The sequence below is a fragment of the Esox lucius genome, chromosome 1, assembly GCF_011004845.1.
Source record: "Esox lucius isolate fEsoLuc1 chromosome 1, fEsoLuc1.pri, whole genome shotgun sequence".
In the NCBI taxonomy this organism is placed as follows: domain Eukaryota; kingdom Metazoa; phylum Chordata; class Actinopteri; order Esociformes; family Esocidae; genus Esox; species Esox lucius.
The window spans coordinates 364,902-379,330 of record NC_047569.1 but is presented as its reverse complement, the minus strand read 5'-3'; the positions used below and the strand labels follow the sequence as shown (position 1 = coordinate 379,330).

The 14,429-nt window shown below is 41.0% G+C and overlaps 1 protein-coding gene across 4 annotated transcripts in view; it reads left to right on the top strand.

The window, feature by feature from the left end:
* Window positions 1–11,363, top strand: part of masp1 (mannan-binding lectin serine peptidase 1) — a 128,442-nt gene extending 117,079 nt beyond the window's left edge. For 3 of the 4 annotated variants that reach the window (XM_034293850.1, XM_020044832.2, XM_013132739.3), the window contains 4 exons: window positions 3,172–3,250; window positions 6,837–6,974; window positions 7,109–7,183; window positions 10,223–11,363. In XM_034293850.1, coding sequence (XP_034149741.1) covers window positions 3,172–3,250; window positions 6,837–6,974; window positions 7,109–7,183; window positions 10,223–11,097 — 1,167 coding nt within the window. In that variant the 3' untranslated portion in view covers window positions 11,098–11,363. Of the gene's footprint in view, window positions 1–3,171; window positions 3,251–4,023; window positions 4,329–6,836; window positions 6,975–7,108; window positions 7,184–10,222 lie in introns of those variants that run through there. The other variant, XM_013132741.3, reaches the window with a different exon arrangement.
* Window positions 11,364–14,429: the final 3,066 nt, after the last annotated feature.

Sequence of the window (14,429 nt, the reverse complement as noted above, 5' to 3'; positions counted from 1 at the left end):
AAGTTTCCACACAAAAATGTGACATGGTCTTCAGACTGTCTGTAGTAAGAGATGTCAAGCTTTCAACTTAGCCGATATCTGACGTTATCTGAAGGTTCAGAGTTATTGCCATACACATCTAATATCGTTGCTGTTTGTAAAAGGAAAAGTACTTATCTTCTCAACACAGTAACAGTAGGGTGGAAAGTGTGGAATCTGAGCATTAACAATTACAATATGAATGTAAATTTCATTGGAAGTGAATGTGTCTAAATAATGAGAACAAAAGAAAGAAAAAACTCTCAAGAAAGACGATGTTATAACAGAAAACAGATGCATGATGTCACTAAAATTAACCCTTTATAATGAAACCACAAGACCATATTTTACCAAATGAGGAAAGCATCATTGTACCAATTTCCAATCTATCACTATGATTAAATTTAGGACATCATTCTCATATAGAATCCTAAGTTATCAGGCGAATACCTCCATGTGTGCCAGCCACCAGCACAAAACTAGAAGGCAAGTTTAAATTTCGCGGAGACGGAGGTTAGGCAAAAGCCGAAAGAGTGGGCCTCACCAAAGAATCACATTAACGACACAATAAATGAGTTCACCCAAGTGTACACCGAACAAAGCAAAACATTGCGAAATCAAAAAATTTCCAGGTCAACAACAATCTCGATCAAATATACACATATTCCACCAAAGAATACAAAATGCAGCCAATCGGAACCGTCGTGCCCAGGGAATACCAAAAGGGAAAATGCATTTACTAGGTCGACCACAACCAGATATCGACCATTCAGTCTCCCAAAACCATTATATACCGGAGTATCCCCTACTCCTTCTTAGAGCCTCAAAATTGGTGGACATCTAGCCCGACAAGATCTGTGAGGGCTCCTGAGTGTAATAAGTGGTTGTGCCCTACCACATGGATACGTAACGGTTAACCTCCCAGCTCCGTTTAGCTGTCAGCAACAGGTTCGCTCCTTACATGTCGCCGGAATTCAATCCGAGGACATCTCACTGCTAACCCACAGAGACCGAATATCCCTTACCTACACTACAGGTCATACGAGGGGCTCAATTCCCCTACTGTCGAAAAACAAACTAGACATGGTCTGTCTCCTCTGGTCCGTCTCCTCCTCCCTCAGGCAGTTCAGCGTTCCTGCATGCTCCTGTTGGGTCTCTCACGGCGATACCAGCGAGGTAGCCGGAACTGTCTCTGGTCTTGCGGGTACACTACATCTAAAACAGCCATCGTCTTGATTTCCCTGGGTATCTTCCCAACAGAGGTTACGTATCTGGTGTGTTCTTGTCCCCCCTTTCAAATCTTTTCTTGACCCGCCCAGACTCTCCCAACAAGTCCAAAGGGGAGCAAAACGGCCTCCAGATGGCCTACTGCATCACCACGTTCACAAAACTGTCCATAGAGCGAAACGAGTCGAGGGCTATCTCGGTCACCAGCAGGGTTGGCTATGTGGATTGTAGGGATATGTTCTCCACTGATGCAGTGTCGCCGGGCGGGATGGGACCACGCAAAACTCAGAGGAGTCCCAGCAATCGGCCTGGGGGAACACCACGGGAGGGTGGGGGCGATCAGATGATCCATCCAACCTGACTGAAAAGAACTACAACCCAGAGATCAATAAACCCCACACATACTTTGCCGTAGCCTACGCCTTCCAAACAACTTTCCATTATGCCTTCTGCAACTCCCATACTTTACCTTGTTCATATTCCTCCAATCTGCCCAGTAGGCCACGCGTCCATCATCAAATGAAAACGCCATTAACCGGAAAACCTGATAACTCCCAAAGATACAATTGTTCACATGTCCAAACACCATAAACATCAGACAAAACTTTGCCGGTCCATCGTAATGACGAGAGACCGGTAAAGATTTACTGCCACATCACCCATCAAACCTAAGCGTGGCGAAAATGCCGGATAGAGAGCGAACCCATGGGGCTACCAAGCCGCCACCCTTCACCCTGGTATCTCGGTTAATGTGCTCAGCATGCGTTAATAAGCTCATCAGCCCTTTTTTAAGATATTCAAGGTATACCGTAGCCTTGTCTGCAGATTTAAATGTGCCCTACACATATTACCAGAAACATATTTAACTGTGTTGGACCCTTACCTCCTCAGTTCTAAATTAGTCTCTGGGTACCTGCACTGATCAATCCCAAATCTCATTTCAGCCAGGCACCTTTACTCTCACCCCTTTCGTTGCTGGCCCACGATCGGGGGAGTCTCCGGCCGTCCACGGTTGACCCGCTAGGATATGAGTTTGAGATACCATTTTAAGTAACCAAATGGCGAGCCCCCAAAGTGTGATGGGAATTCCATCGATCGGAACTCTTAAAGGAGGAAGTACAGAGACAAAATTGTCTTGGCAAAGTTTATTTGCAAGTAGAGAGACGTGTCAAAAGCTTTCGGGAGTCTATAAATGAATACAGGACAATCATCAGTACTTAAAGAGGAAAAAGGGGTGTGATAAGATACTGCACATCTGACCTAATGCAACAGAACACATTCCCTTTGTTCTATTACTACCTAGGCTTTACACAAGGGGCAGGGTGTCCTTCCCCACATTGGTAACCTATTCAACTCTGGGAGAGGTCTAACAGCCTCCGGAACAGACAATAGATGCCCTGATGAGTTATACAGATTCTGTTCTTAATAGTTTTTATTTCCTTATTCCTTTTGTATAAATTGTTGCCCCAATGGCCAGAAAAAAATCTGTATTTGTTGTGAAACTTTCTTGGCAATAAAACTCTTTCTGATTCTGATCTGCTAGCACGGTTAATCTAGGCTGGCTGACAGCTGAATCGAAATCTTCAGAGTCTTGAAACTGTGTTTGGATGTTGTCAGCCAAAGGCGTTGATAATTAAGGGGATGCACGATCAATTTAAAGGCTGTGTCTTTAGCTGGTTGGATATCCCCATTTTAAATTAAACAGTTAATAAGCACTAACCCATGAAATCAAACAGTCATGTTTACTTTTAGATGAGGAATGTTGGGGCTTTGCACTTGCAAATAGCTTATGAATAAGAACCAGTCAAAAAGCTTGCAGGATGGGATTTACCTACCAGAATTGGCAGCTCAAAAAACTCTCTTGCAAAACGCTAGGAACTCAAACCCCATAAACCCATTCTCTCTCTCTCTCTCTCTCTTTGAAAGGATGGAGAAGAACTAGAGCACTTTGAGATCAAGTGTCAGAAAGATGGCTCATGGAGCAGCTCTGACCCACTGTGTAAAAGTAAGATGTATTCTAAGATGAGAGTCTGTGTGCGTTTTCTGTGTGTGCCTGCCTGCATGTATGCCAATCTACCAGTGTGTATGTGTGTGGTATGTTGTATACACCCTGAAAGGGCTTTTCTGTGGCCTCCAAAAAAATGTGATATGTGACATTTGGTTTTAGATTTAGTAGTGCGTCAGTAGTTTGTAAGTGACAATTAATCAATTAGCTTCTTGGCGGATGTATGTTTCGTGAATTGGTGTAGATTTAGCAACGAAGAGTCTAATATAATATAGTACATAATTTATTTTAATGCTGAACATGTTTATCTCCACCTCATGGGAAAATGTATAGATTGCAAGGAATTATCTTTAAATCTGAGAGCAACATTGCAAATTCTTCTCTCCATTCCATGTCAAAATATGTAAAATAGCAGCAAACTAAAAATGTAAATGAATAAATGTAAACTACGGTGGACCTACAGTGATTTATGATATTTTGTGGATCCCACCCACATGAAAGTTGCCAATCCCTGCTGCTTTCCACTAATGTTTTTATAGTGAGGATTGGATTTCAGTTGGAATGTCATGTCACTGTGATGTGTTGATTAAACTTCTGTCACCTACAAACTGCCAAGAGCTTCAATTGCTTCCATCGTCACTTCAAATTATCTATGTATGTACTGTATTTGCATTTTACATTACTTTTTGTCCTCTTTCACAATGTCCTTTTTCTCCCTCTTTCACTTGTTCCTCTCTCCCTCTTTCCCTCTCCTCTTATTCACTGCCTTCAAGAAATGGAATCTTGGAGGAACAGTTGATCTCTGCCCAGCATTCTAACCATCCAGAAACTGTATTAGAGGCATGTAGTGATATCATCACAGTGCCAACCAACTGGTCTGTACTTACAGACTTTAGACCAGAAACATGGTGTTTCTTATATTTCAGTGCTTCTCTGGATTACCAAATTGTAGCATTGGCGAGAGATGGGGAGCAATGATTCAGAAATAATCCAGAAAAAAAAAGTATACTATGGACTGTGAAATGTCAAACTGTGTAGCCTTGCTATTTTTGCAATAAAATCTGTTCCCTTTCCTGGAGTGATTGTTATTGGGTTTCTGTTGTTTACAAATTGAATTGAAGAGTCACAGTCTAGAATATAGAATTTTGGAGCAGAAAGGGAAGCATGCCATATTTGGCAGCATGGAGGCAGCCCTCTATGGTAGACTGAATAATTTAGGATCATGAGCACATAACGAGAGGTACAGTATGACTTAAAACTGCTTTAATCATACACAACCATTCAAAAGTTTGGAGTCACTTAGGAATGTCCTTGTTTTCAAAATAAAAAACTTTTTTTGTACATTAAAAGAGCAGAATTGATTAGAAATACAGTGTAGACATTGTTAATGTTAGAAATTACTATTGTAGCTGGAAACAGCAGATTTTTTATGGAATTTCTATGTAGTGTAGAGAGGCACATTACAGCAACCATCAGTCCTGTGTTCCACTGGCACATTGTGTTTGCAGAGTTTATCATTTTAAAAGACGCCCCGGTGCACAACTGAGCAAGAGCACAAATACATTAGAGTATCTAGTGTATTTGTATCTCCTCTTAAGTCCTCAACTGGCAGCTTCATTAAATTGTACCTTTGAAACACCAGTCTCAATGTCAGCAGTGAAGGGGCACCACTGGGATGCTGGCCTTCTAGGCAGAATAGCAGAAAAAATTTCATATCTCAGACTGGCCAATAAGGATTAAGATGGTCAAAAGAACACAGACACTGGACAGAGGAACATTGGAAGAACATGTTATGGACAGACAAATCTAAGTTTGTGGTAGAACATTCATGAGACGCAGACCAAATGAAAAGATGCTGTCAAGCACGGTGGAGGCAATGTGATTGTCTTGGTGTGCTTTGGTGGTGGTGGTGAAGTAGGAGATTTGTACAGGGTGAAAGGGATCTTGAAGAAGGGAGGCTATCACTCCATTTTGTAGCGCCATGCCATACCCTGTGGACACAGCTGATTAGAGCCAATTTACACCTACAGCAGGACAATGACCCAAAGCACAGCTCGAAACTATGCAAGAGCAATTTAGGGAAGAAGCAGTGAGCTGGTATCAATCAATCAAATGTATTTATTAAGCCCTTTTTACAACAGCAGTTGTCACAAAGTGCTTTACAGAGACACCCAGCCTTAAACCCCAAGGAGCAAACAACAGTAGTGTTGGATTTCAGTGGCTAAGAAAAACTCCCTAAGAAGGCCGAATTTTAGGAAGAAACCTAGAGAGGACCCAGGCTCAGAGGGGTGACCAGTCCTCTTCTGGCTCTGCCGGGTGAGATATTAAGAGTCCAATTAGAATAATAAATACATTTCTCTGGGCTAAATCCAGAGTCTATTTGATTTTAGACTAGGTCAAAAGTATGACCAGGTGGACAAGGACAGGGACAGCAACGGGCCCCCCAAACCAGGTACTCCGCAGGTGTGGACCAGGACCTCAACTCCTCCTAAAATGTAGAACTGGAGGAGACTGAGAAAAGTTAGAAAGTGCATTCCTCATATCCCCCAGCACAATAATATAGCAGCATAACACCTTGGAACTGAGACGGGGGGGTCCGGCGACACTGTGGCCCTACCCGGGGGAGGCCCCGGACAGGGCCCAACAGGCAGGAAATCAATCCACCCACATTGCCACGCATCAACCAAAGGGACACCCACCAACCACAACCCCCCTGAAAGAGGGCAGAGTATTGCCAGCAGCATACAGCCCAATTGCACAAGTGTGCAACAGAGAGACAACAACAAGCCAGTATGGTATTCTGTCTATAATGGAGTGGCCAGCACAGTCACCTGATGTCAACCCTATTGAGCTGTTGTGGGAGCAGCTTGACCGTATAGTATGATAAGAAGTTCCCATCAAGCCAATTTAACTTGAGGGAGGTGCTTCTGGAAGCATAGATTGAAGCATGGATCTCTTCAGATTACCTCTACAAATTGAACTACAATGTGCAAGTTCTGCAAGGCTGCAATTGTCGCAAGTGGAGGATTCTTTGACTAAAGCAACTTTTGGAGGGACACAATTATTGATAATGAAAATGATAATTTCTAATCTTATCAATGACTATATTTCCTATACATTTAGCTATTTCCTATTTAAACTCACTTCATTTGTTTTCATAGAAAACAATATCATTTACTAAGTGACCCCAATCTTTTGAACGGTAGTTTATCACCTGAATTATTAATTTATTACAGATCATCGGACTCCCATCCATTTATCTGTCTGTATTAGTCCATCAATTTTTTTTGTAAAATGCATACATTGCCTGGCTAGGCCAAAATTCCAGGAACTTTCTGTTATTTCTCTGGTTTTCCCAAAATCAGGAGGAAATAATCTGCAAAGTGGGATTTCTGGAGAAAAAATATATAATAAAGGTTCCTGCAACTTTGCAACCCACACTCAATGATATTCTTTGAGTGTGTGCTGCTCATTTTCTCTGCTTACTCATTAAGCCTTGTCCATTTTTTAAATCCATTTCTCAAAACCCTACTACTAATTCATACTTATTAAACCTGATTACGTTTACACTTTTTCCTCTCCTCAGTGATGGATTGTGGAAATCCAGGGGAGATAGCCATGGGTGAAATCATCTTTAAGAGCCCTGACAACAGCACCTTGTTTGGTTCTGTATTCCGGTATATCTGTAAAGATTCCATGTTCCATATTCACCCCAAGATCAACAGTATGTTCCCAATTTTCTTATCTTCTCCAATCAATTCAATAAGTCAGTTAGACAAAATGCTATCTCATTTTGAGCACCTGCTTACTTTTTTCTTTGTAAATGCAAATATTTTCTTGACTCCTGACTCTGTGCAGCTACATACATCTGTGGAGAGAAGGGACAGTGGACCAACTCAGAAGTTGGGAGTAAAATTCCGACATGCTTACTAGGTAAGCTACACTAATGCGAGCATAACTGGAACATTTTGATGTTATGCTTTGTAGTATTATACTATCCTCTTGTAAAACCATTATGGAAATACTGTAATAGGCTGACAAAATGGGAAATTGAATTCTCAGGTGTAAGATTAACCAGTGAGAGAAATAAAGGCTTTTGTCACCAAAACAGAAGTTGTGCATATAGAACCGCTATTTGTAGATTAATATTCATCCAGTTCGAGTTGGCTATGACCATAATTTAGAGTTATGTACATGTTCTTTATTAATTAATTGATAATTAGTAAATTAATGATGACTTATTTGACCTAATTATAGGTTGTTCAAGTAGGCAAAAGTAGGAAAAGGTTATTGAATATGTTTGAAATTCAATGTGTTCTTTGTTTACTTATTGATCATTGGTGAACATATGATGACCAAAATAAAATGTTGTACAAGTAGGACATTTATGGCTAATATACATCCAGCATGATGTGTGAAGGAGTCTTAAAACTTTCCAAATGCACGTATAACGTTATTGAGAATGCAATTGAATATATTGGATTAATTGATTACTAATAAATCAAGAAAGACATTTTGACCATATCAAAGGGAGTAGAATATTTACCAAATGGATTGCAAGTTGTGTTGGGGACAAAATTGGAAATCACACGATTCACTCTTTTGTCACTAAGAAGGACAGAAAATAACCTAATTAACAACAGGTGCATAAAAAACAATAGTCATTATGAACTGAGTCAAACATAATTAATGTACTAGAATAACATAGAAACACACCTGAATCCAGCAATGTCCATACTGAGGTTAACAGCAGGAGAAGTAGAAGATAAAACTGAAAAGTAAAAAAAGAAACAAAATAAAGAACCTCACAACTGTTTTTCAAAACTGTTGCTCAATTTAGCATATTTCACAATGCTAAATATCCTCTCTCTTAGATTTATTACTAGTCATGCCAGCAACAACAGAGAGAGACAAATTAGTAATTAGAACATTCATTCATTCAACATGTTACACAATGGCACCTACAGTATATTTACAGTGGATATAAAAAGTCTACACACCCCTGTTAAAATGCCTGGTTTTTGTGATGTAAAAGAATGAGACAAAGATAAATCATGTCATAACTTTTTCCACTTTAATGTGACCTATAATGTGAACAATTCAATTGAAAAACAAACTTAAATCTTTGAGGGGGAAAAATGAAAAAACTAAAAACTTTACAATAACCTGATTGCATAAGTGTGCACACCCTCTTATAACTGGGGATGTGGCTGTGTTCAGAATTAACCAATCACATTCAAACTCATGTTAAATAGAAGTCATTAAACACCTGCCATCATTTAAAGTGACTGATTAATCACAAAGTTCAGCTGTTTCTAGTAGAATTCTCCGGAAATCTTAGCATTTTTGACTTTAGTTGCATCTCAGAGCAAAAGCCATGGCCCGCAGAGAGCTTCCAAAGCATCAGAGGGATCTCATGGTTGAAAGATATCAGTCAGGAGAAGGGTACAAAATAATTTCCAAAGCACTAGATATACCATGGAACACAGTGATGACAGTCGTCATCAAGTGGAGAAAATATGGCCCAACAGAGACATTTCCAAGAACTGGACGTCCCTCCAAAATTGATGAAAAGACGAGAAGAAAACTGGTCAGGGAGGCTTCCAAGAGGCTTTCAGCAACATTGAAGGAACTGCAGGAATGTCTGGCAAGTACTGGCTGTGTGCTACATGTGACAACAATATCCCATATTCTTCATAGGAATGGGCTATGGGGTGGGATGGCAAGATGGAAGCCTTTTCTTACAAAGAAAAACATCCAAGCCGCTGGGCGAAAACAAACATCAAGTCCCCCAAAAGCACCTTGGAAAATGTGTTATGGTCTGATTAAACCAAGGTTGAACTTTTTGGCCATAATTCCAAAAGGTATGTTTGGCACAAAAACAACACTGCACATCACCTAAAGAACACCATACCCACAGTGAAGCATGGTGGTGGCAGCATCATGCTTGGTGGCTGTTTTTCTTCAGCTGGCACCGGGGGCCTTATTCAGGGTGGAGGGAATTATGAACAGTTCCAAATACCAGGCAATTTTGGCACCAAACCTTCAGGCGTCCGTTAGAAAGCTGAAGATGAAGAGGAGGTTTACCTTTCAGGACGACAATGACCCAAAGCACACATCCAAATCCACAAAAGCATGGCTTCACCAGAAGAAAATTAACGTTTTGGAATGGCCCAGCCAGAGCCCAGACCTGAATCCAATTGAACATCTGTGGGGTGATCTAAAGAGGGCTGTGCACAGGAGATGTCATCGCAATCGGACCGATTTGGAGCACTTTTGCAAAGAAGAGCGGGCAAATATTGCCATGTGAAGATGTGCCATGCTATTAGACTCCTACCCAAAAAGACTGAGTGCTGTAATAAAATCAAAAGGTGCTTCAACAAAGTGTTAGTTTAAGGGTGTGCACACTTATGCAACCAGGTTATTGTGAGTTTTTTATTTTTCCCCCTTTCAGTTTATTTTTAAATTGAATTGTTCACGTTATAGGTCACATTAAAGTTGGAAAAAGTTCTGACATGATTTATATTTGTCTTATTATTTTACATCACAAGAACCTGGCATTTTAACAGGGGTGCGTAGACTTTTTATATCCACTGTATATGTCAACTGGAGACATTTTTTTTTCATCATTGTATGTTTCCCAAAGGCTTTGAAGAAAAACGTTTACCATGTAAGGTTCATTAGGTGTTTTGACATGCAAATAGCTGTGGTAGTGCATGATTGTAGGATCATTTGATAAATCCCACTTTTTGTATACATATGTACATCCTTCGTAAGTACAATATTAGGATCATATTTAGGCAATATTAATGAATGAGGCCCCTGGTCTCCGGTTTAGGAAACTAGATTTTCAAAATGTCTTCTTGGATTGTGGATGACACTGGCTATAAGTTGAAGATGGAGCACCTTGAAAGTATGTATCCAAACTGCACTATGTGTATCCATTTTGTAGTATTTGTCTGTGTGTTTCAGCATGTGGGGAGCCATCTCAACCATTTCCGGCCCAGTTCAAGCGCATCGTCGGGGGACGTAGTGCTGTCCCTGGTCTCTTTCCCTGGCAGGTCCACCTAACAATAGAAGACAAGTCCCGTGTCCCGGAGCGCCGCTCGTTTGGAAGTGGGGCACTTCTCTCTGAATACTGGGTCCTAACCGCTGCCCATGTCTTGTGCTCCCAACGCCGTGACTCCACCGTTGTGCCTGTGGTGCCTGAGCATGTCTGTGTCTACTTGGGCCTGCATGACATCCGTGCCAAGAAATATGCCACCAAACGCTCTGTGGAACAGATCATCATCCACCCTCACTTCAATCCTTACAACTACAACAATGACATCGCCATGGTGAAGCTAAGTCAGGCGGTGCTCATGGACGACCTGGTGCGGCCCATCTGCCTTCCATCTCCACAGGGCAAAGACAACCTGAGTCCCCAGGCCAACAATTTGGGCCTGGTGGCCGGCTGGGGCATCTCCAACCCCAACATCTCAGCGGACACCACCACACTTACCTTTGACGTGGGCATGGTAGCAGACGTGCTGCAGTATGTCAAACTGCCAGTGGTGGAGCAGGAGGAATGCAAGGCCAGCTACTCGTTGCGCAACATGAACTACAGTATCACAGAAAACATGTTTTGTGCCGGGTTTTATGAAGGAGGGCGTGACACATGCCTAGGGGACAGTGGTGGGGCGTTTACAATGGAGGAGCCTGAAAGTGGGCGCTGGGTGGCCCATGGTTTGGTGTCATGGGCTGGCCCAGGGAAGTGTGGAAGTCAGAGGGTTTATGGGGTTTACACCCGAGTGGCCAACTATGCCAGTTGGTTACAAAGCCACTTGGGGATTGGGCCATGGTGGTGATTTGGTTGGGGGAGGGCATGGGGTCTCTGTTCAGCCTGTCATCTGTGTTCATATCCTATGTCCCTTTCCAGCCTTCATAACACCTCTCCCAAAGGTTGGGGGTCAGGTCAAAGTCCAGCTATATTTAGGACAGCGGATGACGTTACAATTTAAGGATCCAAAAGTGCAATTAATTACCTACTTTCCAGTTTATTGACCCTATTCAACTAATGTTTTGCTAATTCTAAAGATTATCTCTAACCCACATGATATCGGAAAATAATATTAGATAATTGTACTCTGACAATCTTCATTTTTGCGGTCTAGAAACTGTCTAGATCTAGTCACCTTGCTGAGAAATAGAGTTTTTCATTAATTCGTACTTGCAAAACACCAGTCTCAATGTCAACAGGGAAGAGGCTGGTGGCCTTCTAGGCAGCATTTTTATATGTCCAGTGTATGGGTTCTGTAGATTATTAGGAACACCTGTTTCTTTGCAATTCTGCCTAGAAGGTCAGCAACCCGGAGTCGCCTCTTCATTGTTGATGTTGAAACTGGTGTTTTGCAGGTAGTATTTAATGAAGCTACCAGTACCTGTGAGATATGTTTCTCAAACCAGACACACTAATGCATTTGTCCTCTTGCTCAGTAGTGCACCAGGGCCTTCCCCTGTACTTTCAATCATGGTTAGAGACAGTTTGCACTGTTCTGTGAAGGGAGTACTACACATCGTTGTACAATATCTCTAGTTTCTTGGCAATTTCTCACATGGAATAGCCTTCATTTCTGTGAACAAGAATAGACTGATGAGTTTCACAAGAAGGTTCTTTGTTTCTGGCCATTTTGAGCCTGTAATCGAGCCCACAACAACTAGTCTAAAGAAGGCCAGTTTTATTGCTTCTTTAATCAGCATAACATTTTTCCAACATAAGGGTTTTCTAATCATCAATTAGCCTTATAAAATGATAAACTTGGGTTAGCAAATACAATGTGCCATTGGAACACAGGAGTGATGGTTGCTGATAATAGGCCTTTGTACACCTATGTAGATATTCCATTGAAAATCAGCCGTTTCCAGCTACAATAGTCATTTACAACAGTAACAATGTCTACACTGTGTTTCTGATCAATTTGATTTATTTGAATGGACAAAAAATATGCTTTTATTTTCAAAAACAAGGACATTTCAAAGTGACCTCAAACTTTTGAACGTTTGTGTATGAAGATAGGTATGTGTACATTTTATAATTTTAAAGTAAATCCACGTTACAACCTAGGACTTCGCCGCTTATAACCAACAGAGCTACTATCTGTTTTGGCACCAATGGCTTTTTTTATTAAATATGTCTTGTACATCCTCGTTTCCAAAAAAGTTGGGACACAGCATAAAATGCAAATAAAGACCAAATGCAATGATGTGCAAATCATTTTTCCCTATTTGTAATTGATAGTAGTACAAAGAAAACATATCAAATGTTGAAACTGAGAGATTTTAAGAATAATTTTTTTGAATTTGAGCAACTTGATTCTAAAAAGTTGGAACAGGGGCATGTTTACCAATGTGCTGCATCACCTCTTCAATTAACAATACTCTTTTAGCATTTGGGAACTGTGGAGACCAATTGCTTAAGTTTTGAAAGTGAAATGTTTTGCCATTTAGTATATAAATGGGAAAATAATTTGTCCCATCCCATATAGTATTATAGCTGCTCAACAGTTCGGGTTCTCCTTTGTCTTTTTTCATTTCATAGTGCACCAAATATTTTAATGACTGACAGGTCTGGACTGCAGGCATGCCAGTTTAGCACCTGGACTCTCCAGTTTAGCACTACGGAGTAATGCTGTTGTAATAAGCACAGAATGTGGTTTGGCATTGTCTTGCTGAAATACGCAGGGCCTTCCCTGAAAAAGACATTCTCTGGGAGGCAGCATATATTTCTCCAAATCCTGTATATATTGTTCAGAATTAATGGTGCCGTCACAGATGTGCAAGTCACCTATGCCATGTGTACTAATGCATCTCCATACCATCACGGGTACTGACTTTTGAACTGTGCGCTGATGACAAGCTGGATGGTCCCTCTCCTCTTTAGTCCGGAGGACGGTGTATACATGATTCCCAAAAATAATTTCAAATTTTGATTAGTCAGACCACAGGACAATGTTCCACTTCGCGTCAGTTCATCTTAAATGAGCTTGGGCCCAGGGAAGGTGACAGCGGTTCTGGATCTTGTTTATTAATGTTTTCTTTCTTTGCATGGTAGGGGTTTTAACTTGCAATTGTGGATGCAGTGACTTACTCTGTTCACAGACGATGGATTTAGGAAGTGTTCCTGAGCCCATGCTGTGATGTCCACTGCAGAATCATGTCTGTTTTTAATGCAGTGCCATTTGAGGGCCCAGAGATCATTGCATACAGAGATTTCTCCAGATTCTCTGAATCTTTTAATAATATTATGTACCATAGATGAGACCCCCAAAATCATTGCAATTTTATGTTGAGGAATGTTTTTCTTAAATTGTTGCACTATTTGCCTGCAGTCTTTCACAGGGAACCACTCCCCATCTTTACTTCATAAAGACTCATCCTCTCTGGAATGCTCTTTTATAACCCAGTCATGTTCTCACAACAAATTAACCTTTGTTTTGAGATGTTCTACTAAGTAATAATTTTTTTGAATAATACTTTTCCAGTCTTTTGTTGCCCCTGTCCCAGCTTTTTTAAAACATGTTGCTGCCATCAAATTCAAATGGGCATACATTTTTCAAGAAATAATAATATTTCTCAGTTTCAACATCTGAAATGTTGTCTTTGCACTATTTTCTATTTAATATACACTCACCTAAAGGATTATTAGGAACACCTGTTCAATTTCTCATTAATGCAATTATCTAATCAACCAATCACATGGCAGTTGCTTCAATGCATTTAGGGTTGTGGTCCTGGTCAAGACAATATCCTGAACTTCAAACTGAATGTCAGAATGGGAAAGAAAGGTGATTTAAGCAATTTTGAGCGTGGCATGGTTGTTGGTGGCAGACGGGCCGATCTGAGTATTTCACAATCTGCTCAGGTACTGGGATTTTCACGCACAACCATATCTAGGGTTTACAAAGAATGGTGTGAAAAGGGAAAAACTTCCAGTATGTGGCAGTCCTGTGGGCGAAAATGCCTTGTTGATGCTAGAGGTCAGAGGAGAATGGGCCGACTGATTCAAGCCGATAGAAGAGCAACTTTGACTGAAATAACCACTCGTTACAACCGAGGTATGCAGCAAAGCATTTGTGAAGCCACAACACGCACAACCTTGAGGCGGATGGGCTACAACAGCAGAAGACCCTACCGGGTACCA